At 42.7% G+C, this 23,398-nt stretch overlaps 1 protein-coding gene across 1 annotated transcript in view; it reads right to left on the bottom strand.

Annotated features, from left to right (window-relative positions):
- Positions 1–23,398, bottom strand: part of SRX (sulfiredoxin) — a 125,040-nt gene that overhangs the window by 77,107 nt on the left and 24,535 nt on the right. The window contains exons 3-4 of the mRNA XM_089373055.1: positions 21,701–21,734; positions 21,399–21,492 (exon numbers count right to left, since the gene is read on the bottom strand). Coding sequence (XP_089229181.1) covers positions 21,399–21,492; positions 21,701–21,734 — 128 coding nt within the window. The remainder of the gene's footprint in view (positions 1–21,398; positions 21,493–21,700; positions 21,735–23,398) is intronic.

Below are 23,398 nucleotides of genomic sequence, written 5' to 3' on the forward strand. Positions count from 1 at the left end.
CGGAACTGCCAGGAAAGCTGATGCAGAGGGCAGAAGCCAGAACTGTCGGGAACAACCGGAACTATCGAGAACTGCTCGAACAGTCAGGAAAGCTGACGTAGAGGGCAGAAGCCGGAACTGCCAGAACTGCGGGGAAAGCTAACACAGAGGGCAGAAGCCAAAACTATCGGGAACAACCGGAATAGTCAAGAAAGCTGACGCGGAGGGCAGAAGCCAGAACTGCTGGAATTGCCAGGAAAGCTGACGCGGAGGGCAGAAGCCAGAACTGCTGGAATTGCCAGGAAAGCTGAAGTCGAAACTGCCAGGAACAGTCGAAACTGCCGGAACTGTCGGGAAGCTGACGCAGAGGGCAGAAGTCGGAACTGCCGGGAACAGCCGGAACTGTTGGCAACTGCCAAAACAGCCGGGAAAGCTGACGCAAAGGGCAGAAGCCAGAAGAGCTGGAACAGTCAGAATTGCCGGGAAAGCTGACGCAAAGGGCAGAAGACGGAACTGCCGAGAATAGCCGAAACTGTCGGGAACTGCCGGGAACTGCCGGAGTGTTTATCCGGGGTTTCAGCCGGAGTATCTGTCTCCGAAGGAGAGCAGCATGCAAGGGACAAGCATGTATTGGTACATGCTAGCATGCAAGGGACAGCTAGCATGCAACAACAAGCATGCTAGGGACAACAAGCAAGCAAGGTGCAGCCAGCACATAGGTCAGTATGGCAACATGGTGCAACAATGGCACATAATGCAGTACAGTGATGGGTATAGTCATGATTAATGAAGCATGATGAGATGCAGCATAGTGATGATGGGTGCAGCATAATGACAAAATGCAGCGCAACGATAGGTGAAGGAGTCACCTTGGAGAATCAGTTGAAGCAGCATGTCTTCAACTGATCTCATGTATCATCTTCTTAGAGATGATCTATGCTCTTATCTAGATAAGTCAAAGTGTTGACTTCTGTTGTAAACGTACTATCTCTCTCTCTCTGCTGAACTATTGAAGAACATATAAGAAGAATTGATCAAGGGTTTCCCCACATTGGGGTTTGTCCCTAGCTAGCACCACATCTTGTGTCCTCTTGTCTTGGCTTGTCTTCTGTGATTTATATTTATGTTCTATCTACAGTTTACTTTAATGCTGATGTGATTGCTAATCTGGAATAGATATTGAGCTAACTGTGAAAATTGAAATAAATTGCTCTAGCATAGAACATACCTAAACTAACATGGTATCAGAGCTGAGGTGAATACAAAGCCCAAGCAAGAGTGAAAGAGAAATCGCCGAAGACAGTTGGGAAAGGACAAAAGGATCAATGGATTCCTCATCCCTCTTCAAATTCACCAAGGGTGAAGTCGAAGCAGAGTATATTATCAAAATGTCACAGCAAAAGTTTCTGATGGCCTACCTAAATATCACTTCATTAAGAAGTCCAGATCTAAGGGAGGAAGGAAAGGCAATAAGTTCGACCATTATGCGAAGGAGTCTCTGAATGGCAGGGACACATCACTTGATGATGATGATAACCATTCCAGGGAAATCTTCAATAATCCGAAGAATGACAAGTAATGCAGGTCATCAAGGAAACGACCGACTCTTCAGAGAAAGTAAGGAACTCCAGGTATGAAGAATCAAATGTTGTTTCTAATAAGATAAAGAAGCATTATCTTGCATTGGCCCACTCCTTCAACTTCTTTGGGAATCTGGCTTATTGATTGTAGTGCTTCAAGGCACTCCATCAGATAGAAGGGTGCTCTCTCTAATTTAGCAGAAATGGAAATAGTCGTGGGATTATACTTGGAGCCGATGCCACCTATCCCAGAAAGGGTGTATGAATTGTTACTCATCAATTGAATGCGGGTAACTCTATTCATTTACGAGAATCTCTTTTATGTACCTGATTGCAAGAAGAACCTGGTGTCCATTTCGACAATGGAAGTCAAAAGGTTTCAAGGTGGCATTCATCGATGGAAAGGTACGTGTTTGAAAATAGAATTTTCAAAAGATGCTTTTTCTCATGGGTTCAGGTTTGGCAATTTGTACCAAGTTGTAGGATGGTCCATTAGGGATCATGTCAATTGACATGTCTCATCTATAACACTAGAGGTCTACTTATGGGGCCCTACCCGATGTGAGTCAGATGATGACAGGGATGCCTGAATTCAAGAAGAGCATGAAGGTACATATCTGAGATGTACTGAAGGAAAATCCTACAAGGGGACCATTCCCCCGATGTAGCAGGTCCACAGGTTTGGAACAACCCGAGGAGTTTGATATTCATGATCAAGAATCTCATATATATAGGTGGAAGAAATCCCTTTGTGGCTTGAAGCAAAACACCCTGGGCATAGTACGAGAGGATTGATAGATGTCAAATGAAGCTGAGATTCACAAAGAGTGAAGCCAATCCAAACCATTGTTTGAAGGTTGTGGATGATAGACCTATCATACCAGCACCTTCTGAGGATGACCTATTTCAAACAGGTGCAGACCCTCTCACTTGCAGAATTAAGAGGGAGTTGTATTCTGCATGTGGAATGGTAAACTGCAAGCCCGTGACTACCTCGAGGATATTAACTTTCAGAAGTTATATGGTGATGATGTCGGACCAGAATCCAGATTTGGGAAATGCCTCTGAGTTTCATAAACTCATTTGCATTGATGTTCTTGGTGAACTTCCGTCCGGATATATGTTTTGCAGTTAGCATGGTGAGCTCATATTTGGTTGAGCCTCACTGGATTGGTGCCAAAAATCTTCTGAGATATCTTCGGGGCACAATATCTCATGGATTGAGATACACTGCTGGAAATATGAAACTACATGATTATTCGAACGCTGACTGGGCAGGCAATGTGGAGGATCACTAGAGCACTTCTTTGTGCTGGTTCTCTTTGGATTCTACTTTGATATCATGGATGAGCAGGAAGCAGAAGTCGGTTGCTATAAGCACCGCCGAGACCGAATACATAGCTACGAGTATGATCTCGTGTGAAGCTACCTGGTTGCAGAAGCTCTTCAGTGAGCTATTTGTACACATGATGAATACCACTGTGATTCTCTGTGACAACCAGAGCGGGGATTCGATTATTGAGGAATCCTGTATTCAATGATTGCTCCAGCAGATAGACATCAGATACTGCCTTATCTAGGATATGGTAAGTCGATGAGCGAGGAGGCTCCATCGCATTGAAACCGATGTACAGGTCGCAAACTTTTTGTCAAAGCCCCAGGGAAAGGTCAAATTCTTGACTTCCCGAGAACGACTTGGTGTTGTTCAGAGACCCTCTTATGAGGGTCATGTATGATGCACACATTGAGCTCTAGGAGCTCTAGGGGGGCGCAAGGTACTTCTTGGAGCGACATACAACCACAAGGTGATTCACCCTCCCCTGGTGGTGCGCTATGTACAGGGTGACAGGTTCAACCTTCACCTGTCATACCCCGTGGCGACTGTGGAACAGGATGATTAGTTCTCCTGTGGGCCGGGATGATTAGTTCTCCCATGGCAACTGTGGAATAGGATGATTAGTTCTCTTGTGGGCTGGGATGATTAGTTCTCCCATGGCAATTGTGGAACAGTATGATTAGTTCTCCTGTGAGCCGGGATGATTAGTTCTCCCATGGCAACTGTGGAACAAGATGATTAGTTCTCTTGTGGGCCGAGCAACTGTGGAACAGGATGATTAGTTCTCTTGTGTGCTGGGATGATTAGTTCTCCCATGGCAACTATGGAACAGTATGATTAGTTCTCCTGTGTGCCGGGATGATTAGTTCTCCCATGGCAACTGTGGAACGGGATGATTAGTTCTCTTGTGGGCCGGGATGATTAGTTCTCCCATGGCAACCGTGGAACAGGATGATTAGTTCTCCTGTGGGCCGGGATGATTAGTTCTCCCATGGCAACTGTGGGACAGGATGATTTATTCTCCTGTGGGCCGGGATGATTAGTTCTCCCGTGGCAACTGTGGGACAGGGTGATTCGTTCTCCTGTGGACAGGATGATTAGTTCTCCTGTCAAGGCATCCTACCCATGCAGTCTGGGACTCATGGGAAGCACCTCTCATGTGATCAATGAGCAGGGAAATGGGGTTAGGGACCATAGTAGTACTATCGATGGAAGCATCGTTGTATCTACCGTACTCCCTATGCTAGGATGACCTCCATTGGTCTGAGATCAATGAAACTGATTTGGGATCAGTATAAGTGGTTTGAGACACTCTCTTGTGATATTGATCTGGGATCAATAAAACTGACTTCAGGGCAATAAGAGTGATATGACACACTCTTCAGATGAAACTGACTTCAGGTTAGTAGAGAATGGTATGAGACATTCTCGATCAATTCTTCTTCTTCATGGTTCAGCAGAGCAGAGCAAAGCAAAGCAGAGCTCAGCAGAGCTGAGCAGTACAGGGCACTGATGGAAAAGATAGTACAGTCGGACATATGGATTAGCGGATGGAGTTCTCCCTAGTTGAGAGGGAGTGTTAAAATTGAAAACTAGGGCCAAACTCCATGTGGGTCATCTTATTAATGGAAGCTGATATTTTTCTTGGATCCCTCTCATCGAGAGGTGTAGGATTGATCTAAAGATCATCCGATTCCAATAAGTATTCATGGAGATATGAATTTATTTGTGTTATGGGACAATTCGTCAAGGTCGGCCAGCAACCAAATAAACCCCACTTGTGCTCAACGTTTTAATATAAATAGAGGTGGCCTTCAAGTCATTTCAAAACACTTGGAATCTCTTCCTCTCTACTTGTCTTTGGGTTTTAGTAGGAGGAGAGATCCTAACGGATAATGCTGCTCTAATCTAGAGGGTGGAAGCCGGAACTGCCGGGAACAGCAGGCACTGCCGGGAAAGCTGACGCAGAGGGCAAAAGCCAGAACTATTGGGAACAACTGGAACTGCCGGGAACTGTCGGAACAGCCGGGAAAGCTGACACAGAGGGCAGAAGTCGGAACTATCAGGAAAGCTGATGCAGAGGGCAGAAGCCGGAACTGCCAGGAACAACTGGAACTGTCGGGAACTACAGGAACAGCGGGGAAAGCTGACGCAGAGGGCAGAGGCCAGAACTACCGGGAAAGCTAACGCAAAGGGCAGAAGCCAGAACTGCTGGAACTGTTGGGAAAGTTGACGCAGAGGGCAGAAGTCGGAACTACCTAGAACAGCCGGAACTACCAGGAACTGCCGGAACAGCTAGGAAGCTGACACAAAGGGCAGAAGCCGGAACTGTCGGCAACTGCCGAAACAGCCGGGAAAGCTGACGCAGAGGGCAGAAGCCGGAATAGCTAGGAACAACCGAAACTGTCGGGAACAACCAGAACTGCTGGGAAAGCTAATGCAGAGGGCAGAAGCCGAAACCACCGGGAATAGCCGGAGCATCTATCTCCGAAGGAGAGCAGCATGCAAGGGACAAGCATGTATTGGCACAGCAAGCATGCAAGGGACAACTAGCATGCAACAACAAGCATGCTAAGGACAACAAGCAAGCAAGGTGCAACTAGCACATAGGTCAGTATGGCAACATGGTGCAACAATGGCACATAATGCAGTACAGTGATGGGTACCTTCATGATTAATGAAGCATGATGAGATGCAGCATAGTGATGATGGGTGCAGCATGGTGCAGCACGGTGAGGTGCAGCATGATGACGAAATGCAGCACAATGATAGGTGAAGGAGTCACCTTGGAGAATCAGTTGAAGCAACATGTCTTCAACTGATCTCATGTATCATATTCTTAGAGATGATTTGTGCTCTTATCTAGATAAGTCAAAGTGTTGACTTTTGTTGTAAACGAACTATCTCTCTCCCTCTCTGTTGAACTATTGAAGAACATATAAGAAGAATTGATCAAGGGTTTCCCCACATTGGGGTTTGTCCCTAGCTAGCGCCACATCTTGTGTCCTCTTGTCTTGGCTTGTCTTCTGCGATTTATATTTATGTTCTATCTGCAGTTTACTTTAATGCTGATGTGATTGCTAATCTGGAAAATATATTGAGCTAACTGTGAAAATTGAAATAAATTGCTCTAGCATAGAACATACCTAAACTAACATGGTGGGTAACAAACACCACAATAGTTCCACCAGTTTCAGATCAAACTACACTAGACCTTCATGATGTGAAAGAAGCGAGGGCACAAAGGATTATTTTGGATGGGGTTACAAACCACTTGATTTCACATCTGTCTGAGAAGAAGACAACTAAAGAAATGTGGGATTCATTCACCAAGTTGTACCAGAGTGACTACCAAAGTTGAAAAATGGTACTAAGGAACTAGTTACGTAGCATAAGAACATCCAAGAGAGAGAGCGTTAATTGACTAGGATCATTTAGCCATGGGATGAGATGGCGACTATAGGGGGAGATAATCCGTGAATATCTTTCCCTAGCGGATAAGGGCAAACCGAGGGCAAAGAAAGGGCTAAGTGATGGGTTGACTTCTAAAGGAGAGAAGAAGAAAGACAGTAGCAAATTAAAATGTTTTGCTTGTCACCAACCAGGACACTTCGCTATCCAGTTCCCTAACAAGAAAAGGGGCAAGCAAAAGAAGGTTGTTGCAACAGCTGAAATAAATGAATTTACAACCAGATTTGAAAATGAGCTTTCACTCGTTTCTTGTCTCTAAAGTTCAGTGACCACCAATATGTGGTACATTGATAGTGGGGCATTTTGCCACAAGACAAGAATTAAGGAGTATTTCACCAAACTGAAGAACTTGGGGACAATGCCAAGTACAAGGCAACTGGAATTGCCATTGTCGAGTTTTAGAGGGAGTCTAGTAAACCCTTGTTGGTGGAAGATGTGTTGTATGTTCCGGGAATGACCAAAAATATGATTTTTATTGCAACCTTGGAAGACAAGGGCTACATTGCGACCTTTGAGGATGGCAAGGTGTTCATTCCACCTAAAGATTCCTAGATAGCCAAGGTGATAGGAGTTAGAAAGGGTACTTTATTTAGACTTTAGTTTGAGCCAGGACAAGCACTAGTGAGTTGCAACTTGCAACCATGAGTTGGGGGAGTTATGGCATAGGAGGATGGCCCATCTGCACCATGTAGCACTTAATGTGCTCAAGGAGATTGTGACAGGACTGCCAAAGTTCAGGGTCGAGCAACATGACATGTGCAAGGGTTGTGCACTGTGAAAGTATGTCAAGACCACCTTTTCTCGTAGCGATACTATGACTAAGGGCGTTTTGGACCTAATTCATTCAGATGTGGGCCCATGTCAATAGTGTCCTTAAGTGGATACCATTATTATGTGACCTTCATAGATGACTTCTCCAAGAAGACCTAAATATACTTCATGAAGAATAAGGATGAGGTTTTCTGTCAGTTTAAGGAGTTCAAATCCCTTGTAGAAAACCAGACAGGGAGAAAGATCAAGACACTTAAGTCTGACAATGGAGGTGAGTACAGCTCGAATGCCTTCAAGGACTTTTGCACAAGTGAGGGTATAAAAAAGCATTGACATTTCCTTACAACCCTCAATGGAATGGGTTATGAAATGAAAATATAGGGCCATTATTGGAGCAACCAAAGCTATGCTACATGACCAGAAGATTCCTATGTTTTTATGGGCATAGGTTTGTAGCACTGATGTTTATTTGCAGAACAAAAGTCCACATAAGGTGTTGGGAAGATTGACACCTGAGGAAGATTTCACAGGAAAGAAACTAGATTTGGCACACATCCACATCTTTGGGTGTTTGGTATACTGCCATGTTCCATCATAAAAGAGGACAAAGCTAGAACCTACTGTGAAGAAGGGGATTCTTGTGGGGTACAGTGAGACCTCAAAAGCCTATAGAATTTACATTCCTACACAGGAAAATAGTGATATGCAGGGATGTGATATTTGAGGATCAGAGGGCTCTTAGGAGGTCTTGCAGCACATATCCTTCCATAGTGGAGGTTCAAAAGTAAGAGACACCAAAGATAGAAGCTGTGCAAACACCTCAGGATACCGTGACACAAATTGTAAGTAGAATGAGCAGGGCAAGCAAGAGGAATAGGACGAGGGGAAGAGGGCTCCTCTCACTTAGGCGCAGACTCCTGGCACATGGAGGAAGAGGGCCAAGTGGGAAGACAAGACACTAAGAGATGCTCAAAAGTACGTGGGTACTCTTAGATATTCAGTCAGACAGAGTAGGGAACTACAACGACATTCTAGCGATATGGTGTTAATGAGTGAGCTAATTGAGGCTGAGCCTTCCATCTTTCAAGAAGCATCCGAGCATTAGGTGTTGATGGATGTTATGGTGGAAGAGTACTCTTCCATCATGGAGAACAATGTCTAGGAGGTTGCATCACGACTAAAGGGAAAATCAATGGTTGGTTCTAGATGGGTTTACAAGATAAGGCAGGTTACTGATGGTAGTGTGGATAAGATCAAAGCCAGATTTGTTGCTAAGGGGTTTTCTCAAAAGGAGGGGATTGACTATGATGAGACCTTTGCCCCAATATCCAGATACTCATCCATCAAGGTATTGATTTCTATTGTAGCGCAGATCGGTTGGAGGATTCACCCGATGGACGTGAAGACAACCTTTCTCAATGGTGTGGTTGAGGAAGAGATTTACATTGAGCAATCAGAGGACTTTGAGATGCATGGAAGGGATTCCCATGTGTGCAGATTGACAAGAGCATTGTATGGACTCAAGCAGGCTCCCAGGGCATGGTATGTTAGGAATTAACAATTACTTGCAAGGCATGGGCTTCACTAAGAGTGAAGCAAACCCAAAACTAGACTACATTCAAGTTATGAGAGAGCCACTCATTTTGGTACTTTATGTGGATGACCTATTTCTTGTGGGTTGTTCGAAACTCATAGCAAAATGCAAGAGAGACCTAGTAGTAGAGTTCGAGATGAAAGATTTGGGATTGATGCACTATTTTCTAGGTTTGGCGATGTGGCAGAGAGATGGAGAGATCTTCCTAGGGAAAGGGAAGTACACAGTGGAGATCCTAAGAAATTCTGGATGCAGGACTACAGACCCATGTACACGCCACTAATGACAAAGTAGAAGAAGATTGATGCTTCCAAATCAGAAGCAGTAGGCCCTACATTATATAGATAGTCGATTGGCTCTCTCATGTATCTAGTCAACACCAGGTCAGATATTTGTTTTGCAATTAACACACTTACTCAGTTCATGCCACATGGTAGAGCCAAAACAAGTTCTTTGTGTGGCTGCAAAGCATGTGCTAAGATACCTTCGAGGCACAATTGAGCATGGGCTAAGATATACTCAGATGGATGGAGTAAAGGTGGATGAGTACACCAATGCTTATTGGGCAAGCGGTACAACTGACCGAAAAAACACTTATGGGTGTTGTCTCAGCGTGGGATCAGGGCCAGTTTCATGGTTAAGCAAGAAGCAGAAGTTAATTTCTCTAAGTTCTACAGAGGTCGAGTACATGGCTTCTAGCTTGGTAGCTTGTGAGGAAATTTGGCTTCTGAAGCTTCTCGTGGGACTATTTGATCAAGAGATGGAACCAACTATTATTCACTGTGATAATCAGAGTTGTATCAAGCTCTTGGAGAATCTAGTGTTTCATGACAAGTCGAAACACATTCATATAAGGTACCACTTCATTCGAGATTGCGTGTTGAAGGGGACAGTAAAGTTGCAGTACGTACCTACAAATGTGTAGGTAGCAGACATCTTTACCAATGCTTTGATGAAGGGAAGATTTGTGTTCTTCAGAGGCAAGTTGGGGGTGGTACAGAACACCCTCCTCACTAAGAGGGAGTGTTGAAACTGTAGCTTAGTAGTCGATTACAAATTAGTCAAGTGCCATGACATACAGTGAATCACCAAAATTCTCTCACAACAAAATAATTTAATTATTTCTTAAGTTTGGACTTTATGCATAAAATCACTAATTAAATTTTTGGCTTTATTGGCCAAATTTTATAAAGTTTGAAGGGTTAATGAAAGATTATATCATGACCATAGATCTCAAGTGTGGAGATGCAATCTCAACGCTCCATCACTTTGGAGATTAAGTCAGAAATTATCAAGAGGGTAATAGGTTGTTGGAGAGGCAAAACGATTTGGCACAAGTGACTAGGCTTTCAACTAAGAAATAGGAGGTTGAACTGACATCAAGAGAAGATAACGAACAGGTCATGTTTCAGGGGCAGCAAACAGGCTGAGTTTGGATAGCAAGCAAACTGAGTTTATTTGGGCCGTACAACCCGAAATTCTTAGGGTCGTATGAGAATGAAATTACCAAGGTCGTAAAGATTGAAATAGTTGGGACATACAGGTCGTATTTCCTAAAGTCGTATAGTGAAATTTTATGGGTCGAATAGGCCGCACAAGTCGCACAGGGCAGGCCATGACAAGGAAATTCTTGAGTATTTTTTGTTGTTGTAACTTTCTGAATTGTACATTTGTTGTAATCGAAACTTCCAAGTTGAATAGAAGCCCAAACTCTATTGGTTTTCCCCACATTGGGGTTTCCAGGGTGAACTGTGTCAATGTGATATTATGTGCTTGGTTTTGCGGTTATTCTATTTGTGTTATTCATGTTGAGTTAGGAACCCAATGCATTTGGTGTCATAAAATTCTGATCTGAAAGTTAATTTTTATTTATGTTTTGAGTATAATTTTATTGGGCATAAAATCTGATATGGGTTCAGGAAAATCTAGCAATCCATCCAACCCTAACACAAGGAGGGAACACTTTTATGAGACTTGTTCTAGTTAGATATTTGAAGGTGATCTCAATTTGAAGTGTTATTATGCCCTTAACAATCCACTATGATGCAACTATGGTCATTGGCCCTAATGATTGGTGGCTTTCACCTGATCTTGAGATGGTTTTGTCAAGTGCTTCTTCACACAACAGTAGATGCCTTTGATGGCACATTATATCACTCCACTACACAATATGCCCAAGCCATTTTGTGTTGGAATTTTAACTAGGTTCGGTCTTCATAAATGTCATTGTATCAATATATATTTTATGTAAAAAACAAAAGAAAAAAATTATTATTATTTTCTAGCATGTTCTTCATGCTTAATTTTGGTCAAAAAAAGGGGAAAGGGCATTTTCTTCGTGACCCTATGAAAAGAAGAAAATTTTAAATTTTAAAGTGTCATTAGTCCCTCAAATTTGTTAAGTCGACCATCAAGTTGGCTCTGCTCATAGAGGCACCTTTTCAGACAAGGATATACCCCATTTGGATATTAACCTTGTATTCTAGTCCTGTGGGATCTCTTTTACTAACCATTTGGCTTTAGGGATGGTATTTCATGGGAAACCCCGATTTTGGTTGCGTGGTCTGGCTCCCTCATCCGCCTATATTACCCTCTTTCCAATCATTATTACCCCATTCATCATTTCTCCCACCTGTGTCCACATTCCTCCACTGGGTCCACATAGGATTAGCTCACATCTTCCCCTTGCCCACACCTTGGGTCATGGCTTGGAATGATGCCCGTAGGTTGATGCTGTTAAAAACAAAGATAAAAGCATATTTGGCCACATTCAATAGGAAAATGTACCACAAAATGCAAAAGATGGTCGAGACAAACACATTTAGCACATGGGCAAAAGCCAATACATGAGGTCTACCCCATCATCATGGTCATCACCCTGGTTCCTACAGGTTCTATGAACCTCCTTCATCATAAAGGAACCCATGATTGTCCCAAACCCTGGTGAGCAATGAACTGCCCTACCTTAAAAGGGGGTATTCACTGCTATATCTTATGCATCATGCTCTTACCCTTGAGCCCCGAGTAGTTAATCAAAGAAAAACATGAAAAGGCAAAAGGCATTAAAAGAAGGATGGAAAATTCAAGGTCGAGGCACCTCATGTACCACGATTGCTCCCTCCTATACATTATAAACCCAAGTGTGGGCTTCCCTTTTATTAGCTACCCTTGTACCCCAACATGTTGCCTAGGGCTACCCCTTCTCATGCCCAACTTCATTCACCTATCTATAACATGCCACCAGCTTTTGAAGGATGTACCTTGAATATATTATCTCCTTTAGAAGTAGAAACCACCTAAAATGATTCTTGGTTAACCCCATTTGGATTTTAGGAGACATTGGCATATCCCAAAGCCCAATATGGAAGGGCAGGCCATTATGAAGTCCCCACCTGTGATCAATGATTGGTAAGCTCATTTACTCCAACCCCATTTGGATTTTTGGAGACACTGGCATATCCCAAAGCCCAATATTGAAGGGCAGGCCATTATGAAGTCCCCACCTGTGATCCATGATTGGTAAGCTCATTTACTCAATTTCTCTAATGACTTGTTGTACTGGAAGTCTAGGGGATGCATTGGATCTTACATAGGATTGCAGATGGTCTCCATCTTGGGTTTGGTCTCCCTATACAGGATCCTAATCCTCCAGAGGACTACATTGGCACATGTAGGGTGTGCGTTGAAAGCCATGGGCCTCCACAGCAAAAGACAACGCTCCATGGAACTCCGAGGATGGTTACAGATGCTCAAGATACTCCCATTGGACGAGGATGATGCACCTGGTTCACCTTTGCTCAGTCGGCCCCAAAGATGTACCATGCACTTGGTAGCTGACCCAAGACTTGTAGGATGATGTGGCATACCTTACACAATCATCAAATCCCTTGCAGACAATCTACAGACATCCTCGACTCATTCGGAGCCCATGAGGTTATTGTTGTTTCCCCACACCCATTGGGAGCACCACAAGTTTATAGTTTGGAGAACAAGGGGCCAACCCCTTGTCCATCATTTTTGAGGGTCCTACTCTTCATTATGGCACCCATGGACCTCATCAGGCCTCTTAGAGGACCCTACGACATGCATAGACTATTACTTGACCTCTTGAGACGCTTATTCTTTCATTTATGAGCTAGTTTGGTGGGCTTGTCACCAAAAGTTAGATTATTAGAACATTATTTTATTTTTGGGGCTCATATAGGCCAAGAAGGCTAATTCGAACTCCTCATTAGTGTAAATACAAGTGAGATGAGTTCACTATCTCATCATCACTTTGGATTGGATCTTTTCTCTCTCTTGAGAATTTCGCACTTTTTCTAGAGGATGAATTGGAGCTTTATGGATGAGTTTTGATGTGTAGATATTGGTCTATCTTATCCTGGAGCTTCTCTCTTGTCAATTGTGGATGGTTGGATATATTCTATTACATGTAAGTACATGATTTTAATGTTATTCTTGTTTTACTTTTTCATATACATTAGACAGGTATTTTCGCTATTCTTAGAGCTAATTGTTGCATGCATTTACTACTTAAATTGTGGAATTTTGTCTCTATTATAGCATCTCTCAATGTATAGGCCATGTAATGTGATCGAAATTTGCTACGGGTAATTCTATCAACGAATTGACCTTGATAAGCCATCTCCCTTGCACATCGAAGTATAAACGCTGCAAGATTGCTTCTCTTTGACCTAGAAGGCTAGCGTATTAGTCTTGAGGCCTCCTTGACGAAGAACCAAAGGTCCTCACTCATATTCATCATAGACTCCATTCTCCCAACACTAAGGCGCTAATCCACCAAAAGGGGGTCACCTTAAACCAACTTATTTCACCTTTTCCTGGGTCTAGCCAAATTAGGTCACCTATGGCATCGTTTTCCCGGTGAACTAGCCCTCCAAAATGTTCGATCTCCAAGCCCCTCCTACACTGGTGTTTCCTCAAGACCTCCTCCAAATTTGAGGCCATTCTGACTGTGGAGTTCTGAGAAAAGCCAAGCCCTAGCTCTGAGATCAAACTTTGCCCTAGTATCCCCAAAGGCTAGCACCTTACTGGGTCAATTCAACACCTTTTAAGGGAATATTCTTCCTTTAAACCTTTCCCCTACCTTGTCTAGGCTAAGGACATCATTGGTTGCTAAACTTCTTCCTCCTGACCTAGACTGGGTCCACTTGGTCCATTGTGGTCCCACTCCTTTAAAAAGACAATTCTTCAAGAACCATCCGGGATACCAATTTCAATAAGGATTTTAGGGATTGGGAAACTCCTTCACAAGTAATATCCCATAAATCTAACCCTCAAATCCTCCCTTCCTTTCCCTAGAAGACATTGTACCTTGCTTAGAAAGCAAGCAAGCTCTATCTTTCCAACTCTTCTTGGAAGAGGATTATTTGGCTCACTCCATCCTTTCATTGATTTATCCTTCATCGGTGACTCCAAAATATACCGGGTCTCCTCCCATTGGTGAAAGTTCGTAAATAGAAGGGAGCCTTAGTTGAGGTGACAGTGGGCTAAGTCTCCATTTGTTGCTCTTGGCCTAACATTTTCCCTTTAGGGATCCCCTTTAGGTCCCCTGCTAGTTTGAGCGATAACATTTTGGCGTCGTTGCCAGGGAGGAAGCAGGTCTACCTCCCTAGCGAATCATTGAGGAATTGATTCATTGGCGACATTTATAAAATATTCCTCTGGCAAGTCCACTCATTGTCCAATCCCCTGGTTTACTTGAAGGCGACAACATTCCTCCGTTAACTAGGGCTGCTACAAAAAGGGAAGAGCAAACTCCATCACCTATTGGAACCGCTCTTCTCCCTGAATTGGAGAAGGTCAATGATCCATCTCCAAAGATGCCATCTAGTCCAAACACTGACCCCAAAAAAGATCAACCCAAGATGACCAAGAGTGAAAGACACTTGGTTAGTGTATTTTCGCCTTTGAAATTGAGTAATGATCCCAAGCCACTACCTGAGAAATATAACTGATGGTTACCCAAATTCAAAGGGGATGCTACTTTGATTGCCCATGGTTTCATTGAAGAATTCTATTGGCAGATGTCCCCCAGAATGATCTTTGATGAAGATAGGCCCATGATGCTTTTTGCCTTATCACTTAAGGGACAAGCACGAGATTGGTATCTTAGCCTCCCTCCTGCATGCATACAAGACTCCAATGAATTTGAAGACCTGTTCATGAAGAGGTGGCCATGCAATGCCCAAGGAACCTTCAACATTGAAAAATTCTACCAAGTAACCAAGGGAAGGGAGGATGTACCAGAGTTCATTCAAAATTTTGATAGGGTAGTCAAAGATATACTTGATCATTTGAAGCCATCTGAAGCCAACATCCTTGATAAATCCATAAAGGTATTGGGTGGCCACCTCACCTATGTGTTAAGGGATAAGAAACCTTCCACTTTCGCTGAGGCTAAGTTGAAGAAAACATATGAATCTCAAAGGTTGATATCAATGACCACCTTAGAGCTAAAGTTGAAATCAAGAAGAAGAAGTCCAAAGATCAACATGAGGAAACTCTCCTTGCCATTCTCAAAAGGATGGAAAATTTCACTGAAGAAACCAATGCACGTGACAAGGTTATCATGAACAAAATCACCGCCTTGGAAAGGGACCAAAAATCAAGTTATATCCCTAAAGGAAAGGCTTTTCCCAAAATCAAAGTGAATAAGATGGGCCAAGATCTTCTCAAAACCCAAACACTTTGGCTCCAACTAATGTCGTTGAGTCAGACTCTTCATCTGAGGATGAGAAAAGTGAGGGGGAAGAAAGTGAGGATGAACAAACTGATGAGCAAGCCAATCTTGTGGAATCTGACATCTTCAACATTTTGCTAGGGGGATCATACACACATCCTCCCATTAGTGAGGTCACCCTTAAAGAAGAAAAGGAAGAATCCATTCTTAACTCTGATAGCCAGGGAAGATTCAAAGGGGTCCAATATTCCCAAAAGGAAAAGGGCAAAGACCCGTCACCTCCTAAGGAATCACCTAAGGAAGATCCATCACCTAACCAAGCCCCTCTCAAAGAATCCATTCCCAAAATTTCTCCCAAGAAGGATCCCCCAACAAAATCTATTCCGTAAAAGGATCCTCCTAGGAAAGAATACATCAAGAAGAAGGAAAACGGGAAGGAAATTAAACTTGACATCAACATAGGGGCTACTACCATAGGAAAGATGACTATACCTGTTCCTCTAAAGGAGATTGCTAAGCTTCCCAAGCAACAACAACAACTTAAGAAGTCCCTGGGAATTTAAGAAGAAGAACTACCTGAAGAATTGCAAAACATTCATATTCCTAACCGAAACCCTGGGCATGAACCTTTCTTGCTTACCTTGGCTATCAATGACCTCTTCTTACATAATTGTATGTTAGACTCAGGGGCTTCCGCAAATATCATGCCTTTGACTGTTATGAAGCAATTGGGTCTCAACATCACTCAACCATATAAAAAGGTGTGTGGTTTTAATTCCAAACCTGTGGAAGTGGAAGGTATCATCAAAGACCTTAAGGTTTCTTTAGCTACGAATCCCAATATATCCCTCCCCGTGGATGTTATTGTTATTGTAATCCTGATGTGTGGGGGATGCTATTATCTGGAAAATGGGGAGCTACCGTTGGGGGGCATGTTCAAATGGACCTATCAAACGCAGCCATCCCGCAGTCCGATGGCACCCCTTTTATCCTTTATAGGGAACCTACTTACTTACCTCATGTGATCAAGCCTGGACCATATTACAAGGCATGCGAGATCAAGAAACCTTCCCCTATTCTCCCTACTCAAGAAGTCCATATCCTCAAGCAGCCAACCTCTCATACAAGCAAAAAGTGGAAGCCTAAGAAAATATAAAGGTTAGGGATTTAGTCTTGATTGATAAAGATCCCATACCTTTCAGGATTCATGGAAAGGTTGGGGATGATTATTACTACATTGCCAAACTTAACAATGAACTTTGGCCTGAGCCAATCAAATTAAGTCGTACCACCTCCTTCCCTAAGACATGACATTGTATTATATGCATGGTAGAGTAGGTTGCATTGCATGATGATTTTCACATTAGAACTAACGTCATATGATTTTTCTCATGGTAGATAGATGCATATTTGCATATTTTATTTTTTGTTGATTTTATGGCCTAACATATAGCATGTGTGATCATGAGACACTGCGAAAGCATGTTGCCCCTTGTTTTTCCATATATTATATGTGCAGGCGACAGGTCTACGGTAACCAAGAGATTGTTGGAATTCTTGTGACCTCCCGTCCGATGTAGCTTCGCCCACTTCTTCGAGAGATCACGTCCCAGTTGGAGCCAGATGTTACCCACCATTTTGTTGGTGATATCCCTGGGAGAAAAAAAATATTCTCCAAGATGGTCCTCAGCCAGCAGCCAGCAGTGTCTTGCAGCCACCAACTAGCTCATTGTCCCATTTCTCTGCCACCTGAGCCAGCCATGTGGTCCCTCGCCCATCTGCCATGGTTGTATGTTTGAAGGTGGGCCTCCCGAACCTAAAGGTATGCCTTGTCATTTGGTAATTGAATATTGTAGTTCGCTTATCATGGACACTTCTAGGCATGGATTAATGGGGGGATTCGGCGGAAAGAATGGGTTAGGTTTGAGCCCTTGTCCCCTAGACCCCTTCTGGATATTAACCTTGTATTCTAGTCCCGTGGGATCTCTTTTACTGACCATTTGGCTTTAGGGATGGTATTTCATGGGAAACCCCGATTTTGGTTGGGTGGTCCGACTCCCTCATCCGCCTATATTACCCTCTTTCCACTCATTATTACACCATTCATCACTTCTCCCACCTAGGTCCACATAGGGTTAGCTCGCCCCTTCCCCTTGCCCACACTTTGGGTCATGGCCTGGAATGATGCCCGCAGATTGATACAGCTAAAAACAAAGATAAAAGCACATTTGGCCACATTCAACAGAAAAATGTACCACAAAATGCAAAATATGGTCGGGACAAACACATTTAGCACGTGGGCAAAATCCAATACATGAGCTCTACCCCATCATCATGGCCATCACCCTGGTTCCTACAGGTTCTATGAACCCCCTTCATCATAAAGGAACCCATGATTGTCCCAACCCCTGGTGGGCAATGAACCGCCCTACCTTAAAAGGGGGTATTCACTGCTATATCTTATGCATCATGCTCTTACCCCTTGAGCCCCGAGCAGTTAATCAAAGAAAATCATAAAAAGGCAAAAGGCATATAAAGAAGGGTGGAAAAATCAAGGTTGGGGCACCTCATGTACCACGATTGCTCCCTCCTATACATTATAAACCCAAGTGTGGGCTTCCCTTTTATTAGCTACCCTTGTACCCCAGCATGTGGCCCAGGGCTACCCCTTCTCATCCCCTACTTCATTCACCTATCTGTCACATGCCACCACCTTTTGAAGGATGTACCTTGAATATATTATCCCCTTTAGAAGTAGAAACCACCTAATAGGATTCTTGGTTAACCCCATTTGGAGTTTAGGAGAAATTGGCACATCCCAAAGCCCATTATGGAAGGGCAAACCATTATGAAGTCCCCACCTGTGATCCATGATTGGTAAGCTCATTTACTCAATTTCTCTAATGACTTGTTGTACTGGAAGGCTAGGGGACGTGTTGGATCTTATGCGGGATTGCAGATGGCCCCATCTTGGGTTTGATCTCCCTATACGGGGTCTTAATCCTCCAGAGGGCTACATTGGCACATGTAGGGTGTGCGTTGAGAGCCATGGGCCTCCACAGCAGTAGACAGCGCTCCTTGGATCCTCGAGGATGGTAAGAGATGCTTGAGATACTCCCATTGGACGAGGACAATGCACCTAGTTCACCTTCACCCAGCCGGCCCCAAAGATCTACCATGCACTTAACAGTTGACCCAGGACTTGTAAGATGATGTGGCATCCCCTACACAATCATCAAAGCCCTTGCAGACGGTCTACAAGCATCCTCGACTCATTTGGAGACCCATGAGGTTATTATTGCGCCCCCACACCCATTGGGAGCACCACAGGTTTATTGTTTGGAAAACAAGGGGCCAACCCCTTGTCCATCACTTTTGAGGGTCCTACTTTTCATTATGGCACCCATGGACCTCATCAGGCCTCTTTTAGGGTCCTACGACATGCATAGATTATTACTTCACCTCTTGAGAGGCTTATTCTTTCATTTATGAGCTAGTTTGGTGGGCTTGTCACCAAAAGTTAAATTTTTAGAGCATTATTTGATTTTTGGGGCTTATGTAGGCCAAGGAGGCTAATTCGAACTCCTCATTAGTGTATATACAAGTGATATGAGTTCATTATCTCATCATCACTTTGGATTGGATCTGTTCTCTCTCTTGCGAATTTCGCACTTTTTCAAGAGGATGAATTGGAGCTTTATGGATGAATTTTTGATGTGTGGATATTGATCTATCTTATCTTGGAGCTTCTCTCTTGTCAATTGTGGATGGTTGGATATATTCTATTACATGTAAGTACATGCTTTTAATGTTATTCTTGCTTTGCTTTGTCATATACATTGGAATGGGAATTTTGCTATTCTTAGGGCTTATTGTTGCATGCATTTACTTCTTAAATTGTGTAATTTTGTCTCTATTATAACATCTCTCAATGTATGGGCCATGTAATGTGAACGAAATCTCCTAGGGGTAATTCTATCAACGAATTGAACTTGATATGCCATCTCCCTTGCACATCGAAGTATAAAAGCTGCAAGATTGCTTCTCTTTGACCTAGAAGACTAGCGAAGTAGTCTCGAGACCTCCTTGACCAATAACCAAAGGTCCTCACTCATAGTCATCATAAACTCTATTATCCCAAGACTAAGGCTCTGATCTACCAAAAGGTGGTCAACTTAAACCAACTTATTTCACCTTTTCCTGGGTCTAGCCAAATTGGGTCACCTAGGGTATCATTTTCCCAGTGAACTAGCCCTCCAAAAAGTTCGATCTCCTAGCCCCTCCTGCGTTGGTGTTTCCTCAAGACCTCCTCCAAATTTAAGGCCATTCTGATAGTGGAGTTGTGATAAAATCCAAGCCCTATTTCCGAAATCAAACTTCGCCCTAGCATCCCCAAAGGGTAGTACCTTACTGGGTCAATTCAACACCTTTAAGGGAATATTCTTCCTTTGATCATTTCCCCTACCTTGTTTAGGCTAAGGACATCATTGGTTGCCAAACTCTTTCCTCCTGACCTAGACTAGGTCCACTTGGTCCCATGTGGTCCCACTCCTTTGAAAAGACAATTCTTCAAGAACCATCCAGGATACCGATTTCAATAGGGATTTAGGGATTGGGAAACTCCTTCAGAAGTCATATCCCGTAAATCTAGCCATCAAATCCTCCCTTCCTTTCCCTAGAAGACATTGTACCTTGCTTAGAAAGCAAGCAAGCTCTATCTTTCCAACTCTCCTAGGAAGGGGATTATTTGGGTCACTCCACATCCTTTCATTGATTTATACTTCATCGGTGACTCCACAATATACCAAGTCTCCTCCCATCGATGAAAGTCCGTAAATAGAAGGGAGCCTTAGCTGAGGTAACAGTGGGCTAAACTCCATTTGTTTCCCTTGGCCTAGCATTTGCCCTTTAGGGATCCCCTTTAAGTCCCTGCTAGTTTAAGCGATAACACAACACATGCAGACTTGGCCTCTAGCTGAAGCGTGCTAGTCAAGGTGAATGCTCAAATGATCAAAGATGCCCAAAATGAATGCCTCCTATTTTGTCATTGTGCCTCCTAATTGCCCATGTGGGGCCCAGCCATCGAACCCCCCAACGTTTCCCTCCAAGGAATGCGTATTTCCAAGGGGGGTCGTATTTTCTCCTTGAGTGGTCCCCACCACCCACCAACATTTCGATTTTCTCTCTTTCTCCTAAGTTGGGCCGTCCCTTAGCTCCAAAACTCGAGTGGGGTTCCATAACCCACTACTTTTCCTAAGTGTAAATGCAAAATATGACAAAATTGGCAAAATTGATATTTTCCCCTTAGCAATATTGCTAAGTGAGAACATCACAAATAGGGCATGTAATGTGCAGAGGGGAGTGAAAAATATGGAACGGGAAAACGGAACCGCGTTACCAAAATCGGGGGTTCCCAAGTAGTGCCCATCCTAAAGCTGTAAGCCAGTAGGGGAGATCCCACGGGACTAGGGTTGAGGATTAATCCCCAGTTAAGATAAGGGAACAAGACTACAGTCAAAGCCCTTCCTCCTTCCAAGTCACCCAATAATCCATACCCAAGTGTGCCCAAAAAAACAAGCATAAGCACCCAATTGCATAATGAAAAATCATACTTTTTGGATTGCATGGCCCACCTTAAAACATACGATCTCGACAAATGGGCGAGGGGACATATGACTGGCTCAGGGAGCGGAGACATCTAGCACAACATCGGCTACCCTCGTGGTTGTCTAGGGTTGTTAGCTGATAGCTGAAGACAAATCTAGGAGAAAAATTCTCCTTTGGGGTCACCCACTAGTGGTGGGTAACAAAGCCATATTAGAACCAGATACAGATCCAAACAGATTGAAGTGCCTAGTGGACTAGATCCAATATCATATAAAGAGAGCTAAGAGAAGCAATTAAGAAAAGATTACTAATATATTAATTTTTAATTAACAACAGATATGTCAAGGATATACTAGCCTCAGAGTATCTTTTGTTCCTCGTCGTATTCTACAACGGATAGTTGGAAGTCCTAGTTGCTGATGTGCTTCAAACCGATGGCAACCAGAAAAACCTGAAGTGATTCAACCATCGAATAAATAAGATTATACAAGGCACTTATGTTAAAAGTATTCTTCACCAAATTTGACCTACATATGATCTAAAACTTTGGCACAACTTACTTAGAAGCCATTTGTGGTTAATAATATTCAGACATTAAATGCACTTCAAAAAAGAATCAAGAAAGAAGGATAGATAAACTGGCATAATTATGTATGTACCGTAGTATGTACCATCAACCTCAAGCACATCTATCTGCAAAGAAACGACGAAAATACACCAAGCTTTAGAGGAATTATTATCCATAATAAAATATAAAAGAAAATCTAATACTATTCTTATCCTTTGATTCTAAGAGACTAGTATAGACAGCCCTAACATAGAGCCAATACTGTTACTAGAAACTCCCAAACATGATTATATTATAATAGTTCATAAATCAATGAGAAAGATGCTCAGTGCTCACATTCCTGTTATTGCACTGTTGAAAATGTATCTTATCTTAGTTAAGAGGAAGAGGTTCATAGTGAACCTCTTGCATTACAAGATCGGGGAAGAATCAGTATAATAATGTATATTATTTTGTTTGCACTTTTGAAGAAAGGCATGCCAAAGTTATTGTAATGCCTTCCCTAATCCTTGACTGTGTTCACAAAAAAGTTCTGTTCAAGTACATTCTTCAGAACCACACAATTTCCCAGAAATCCCTGTGCCCTTATAAAATTTCTTAGTCTTGAATTGGCCTTCCCAACCTTGGTTTAAACAATACAAGATTAATAGACTTTCATCACAACAAGTAGAACCAAAAAAGGAAAGATTTAATTGTTTGTCCAAAATGGTGAGATGGCATTTCTTCCAATATGGAACGTGTTCATAGATATTGCCAAAAATGACTGCATGGGAACATAAAAAACATATTTTAACTTCCCTTTGGATTTGTATTCACATAACTGTAAATCCATTACTGGCAAACAAAGCCCAATGTTGCACAATAAACATGCACTTGTACAGGTGGCAGGTTACTGTTTTCATGCTTAAATGCCTAACTAATTTAGGAATGGAAACATTAAGAAAAAGGAAGAGAAAAGGAAACAGAGCCAGCGCTTTATAGTGATGTGACAAATCAGGCATATGAATGGAATTATAAATGCCCAGATTAAAATACCTTGATAAAAAGGTTAAATAATAGGCCAATATAGGATAAATTCAGGAATTAGTTGCACTTTCATACTCACTCCAATGTCATTTCACACTTGTCTATGAAAATGTGGATTGATTTATGTTGGAGATGTGCTAAGTCCCCTGGTTAGAATTCAAATTCGATATCGACGACCTTGAAATTTGACAAAAATTCAATAGTGAAATTTTCCATCATAAAATTTGGCATTAAATTCAATTGTACAAAATTTTAAATTTTAAAAATATGTCCATCTAGAGCAGAGGACTCTATGGCTGTGGGCCGTGGGAAGGAAACTTGTCAGGTAGAGGAGTCCAGAAATGGGTTGGTCGCACTCACAGCGGATTAGGCAGCAGCAGGGAGGAAATTCTTCAGGCGGAGGAAGCTGGAACTCGGTTCAGTGTACGAGTGGAAGAGTATGCAGCTGCACGGAGGGGTTTCCATGTGAAAATCATGTGGAAAGGGTAGTGGCTAGCATTTTAATTTTTTAATTTTTTTCTTTGTCGTATCTTGGGGCCAAATTTGAACAAACCCTTGATTTTTTACCCATTTTATTAACTTGAAATTCAAATTCGAGCTTGATTTTACATTCCGAATGAGATTCACTGAATCTGGGTCAACCTTATTTCAAGTTGCCTTCATATTCGACAAAATTTGAATTTTAAGGAAAAAATTCGTTGAATGCAATGACACTAGAGATATGTACCATGTGTGTGTACTTAAGGTATAGACAAAAGACACC

The sequence above is a fragment of the Pinus tabuliformis genome, chromosome 8 (genome assembly GCF_031772625.1).
Source record: "Pinus tabuliformis cultivar Carrire ecotype Pingquan chromosome 8, CPIR1, whole genome shotgun sequence".
In the NCBI taxonomy this organism is placed as follows: Eukaryota; Viridiplantae; Streptophyta; class Pinopsida; order Pinales; family Pinaceae; genus Pinus; species Pinus tabuliformis.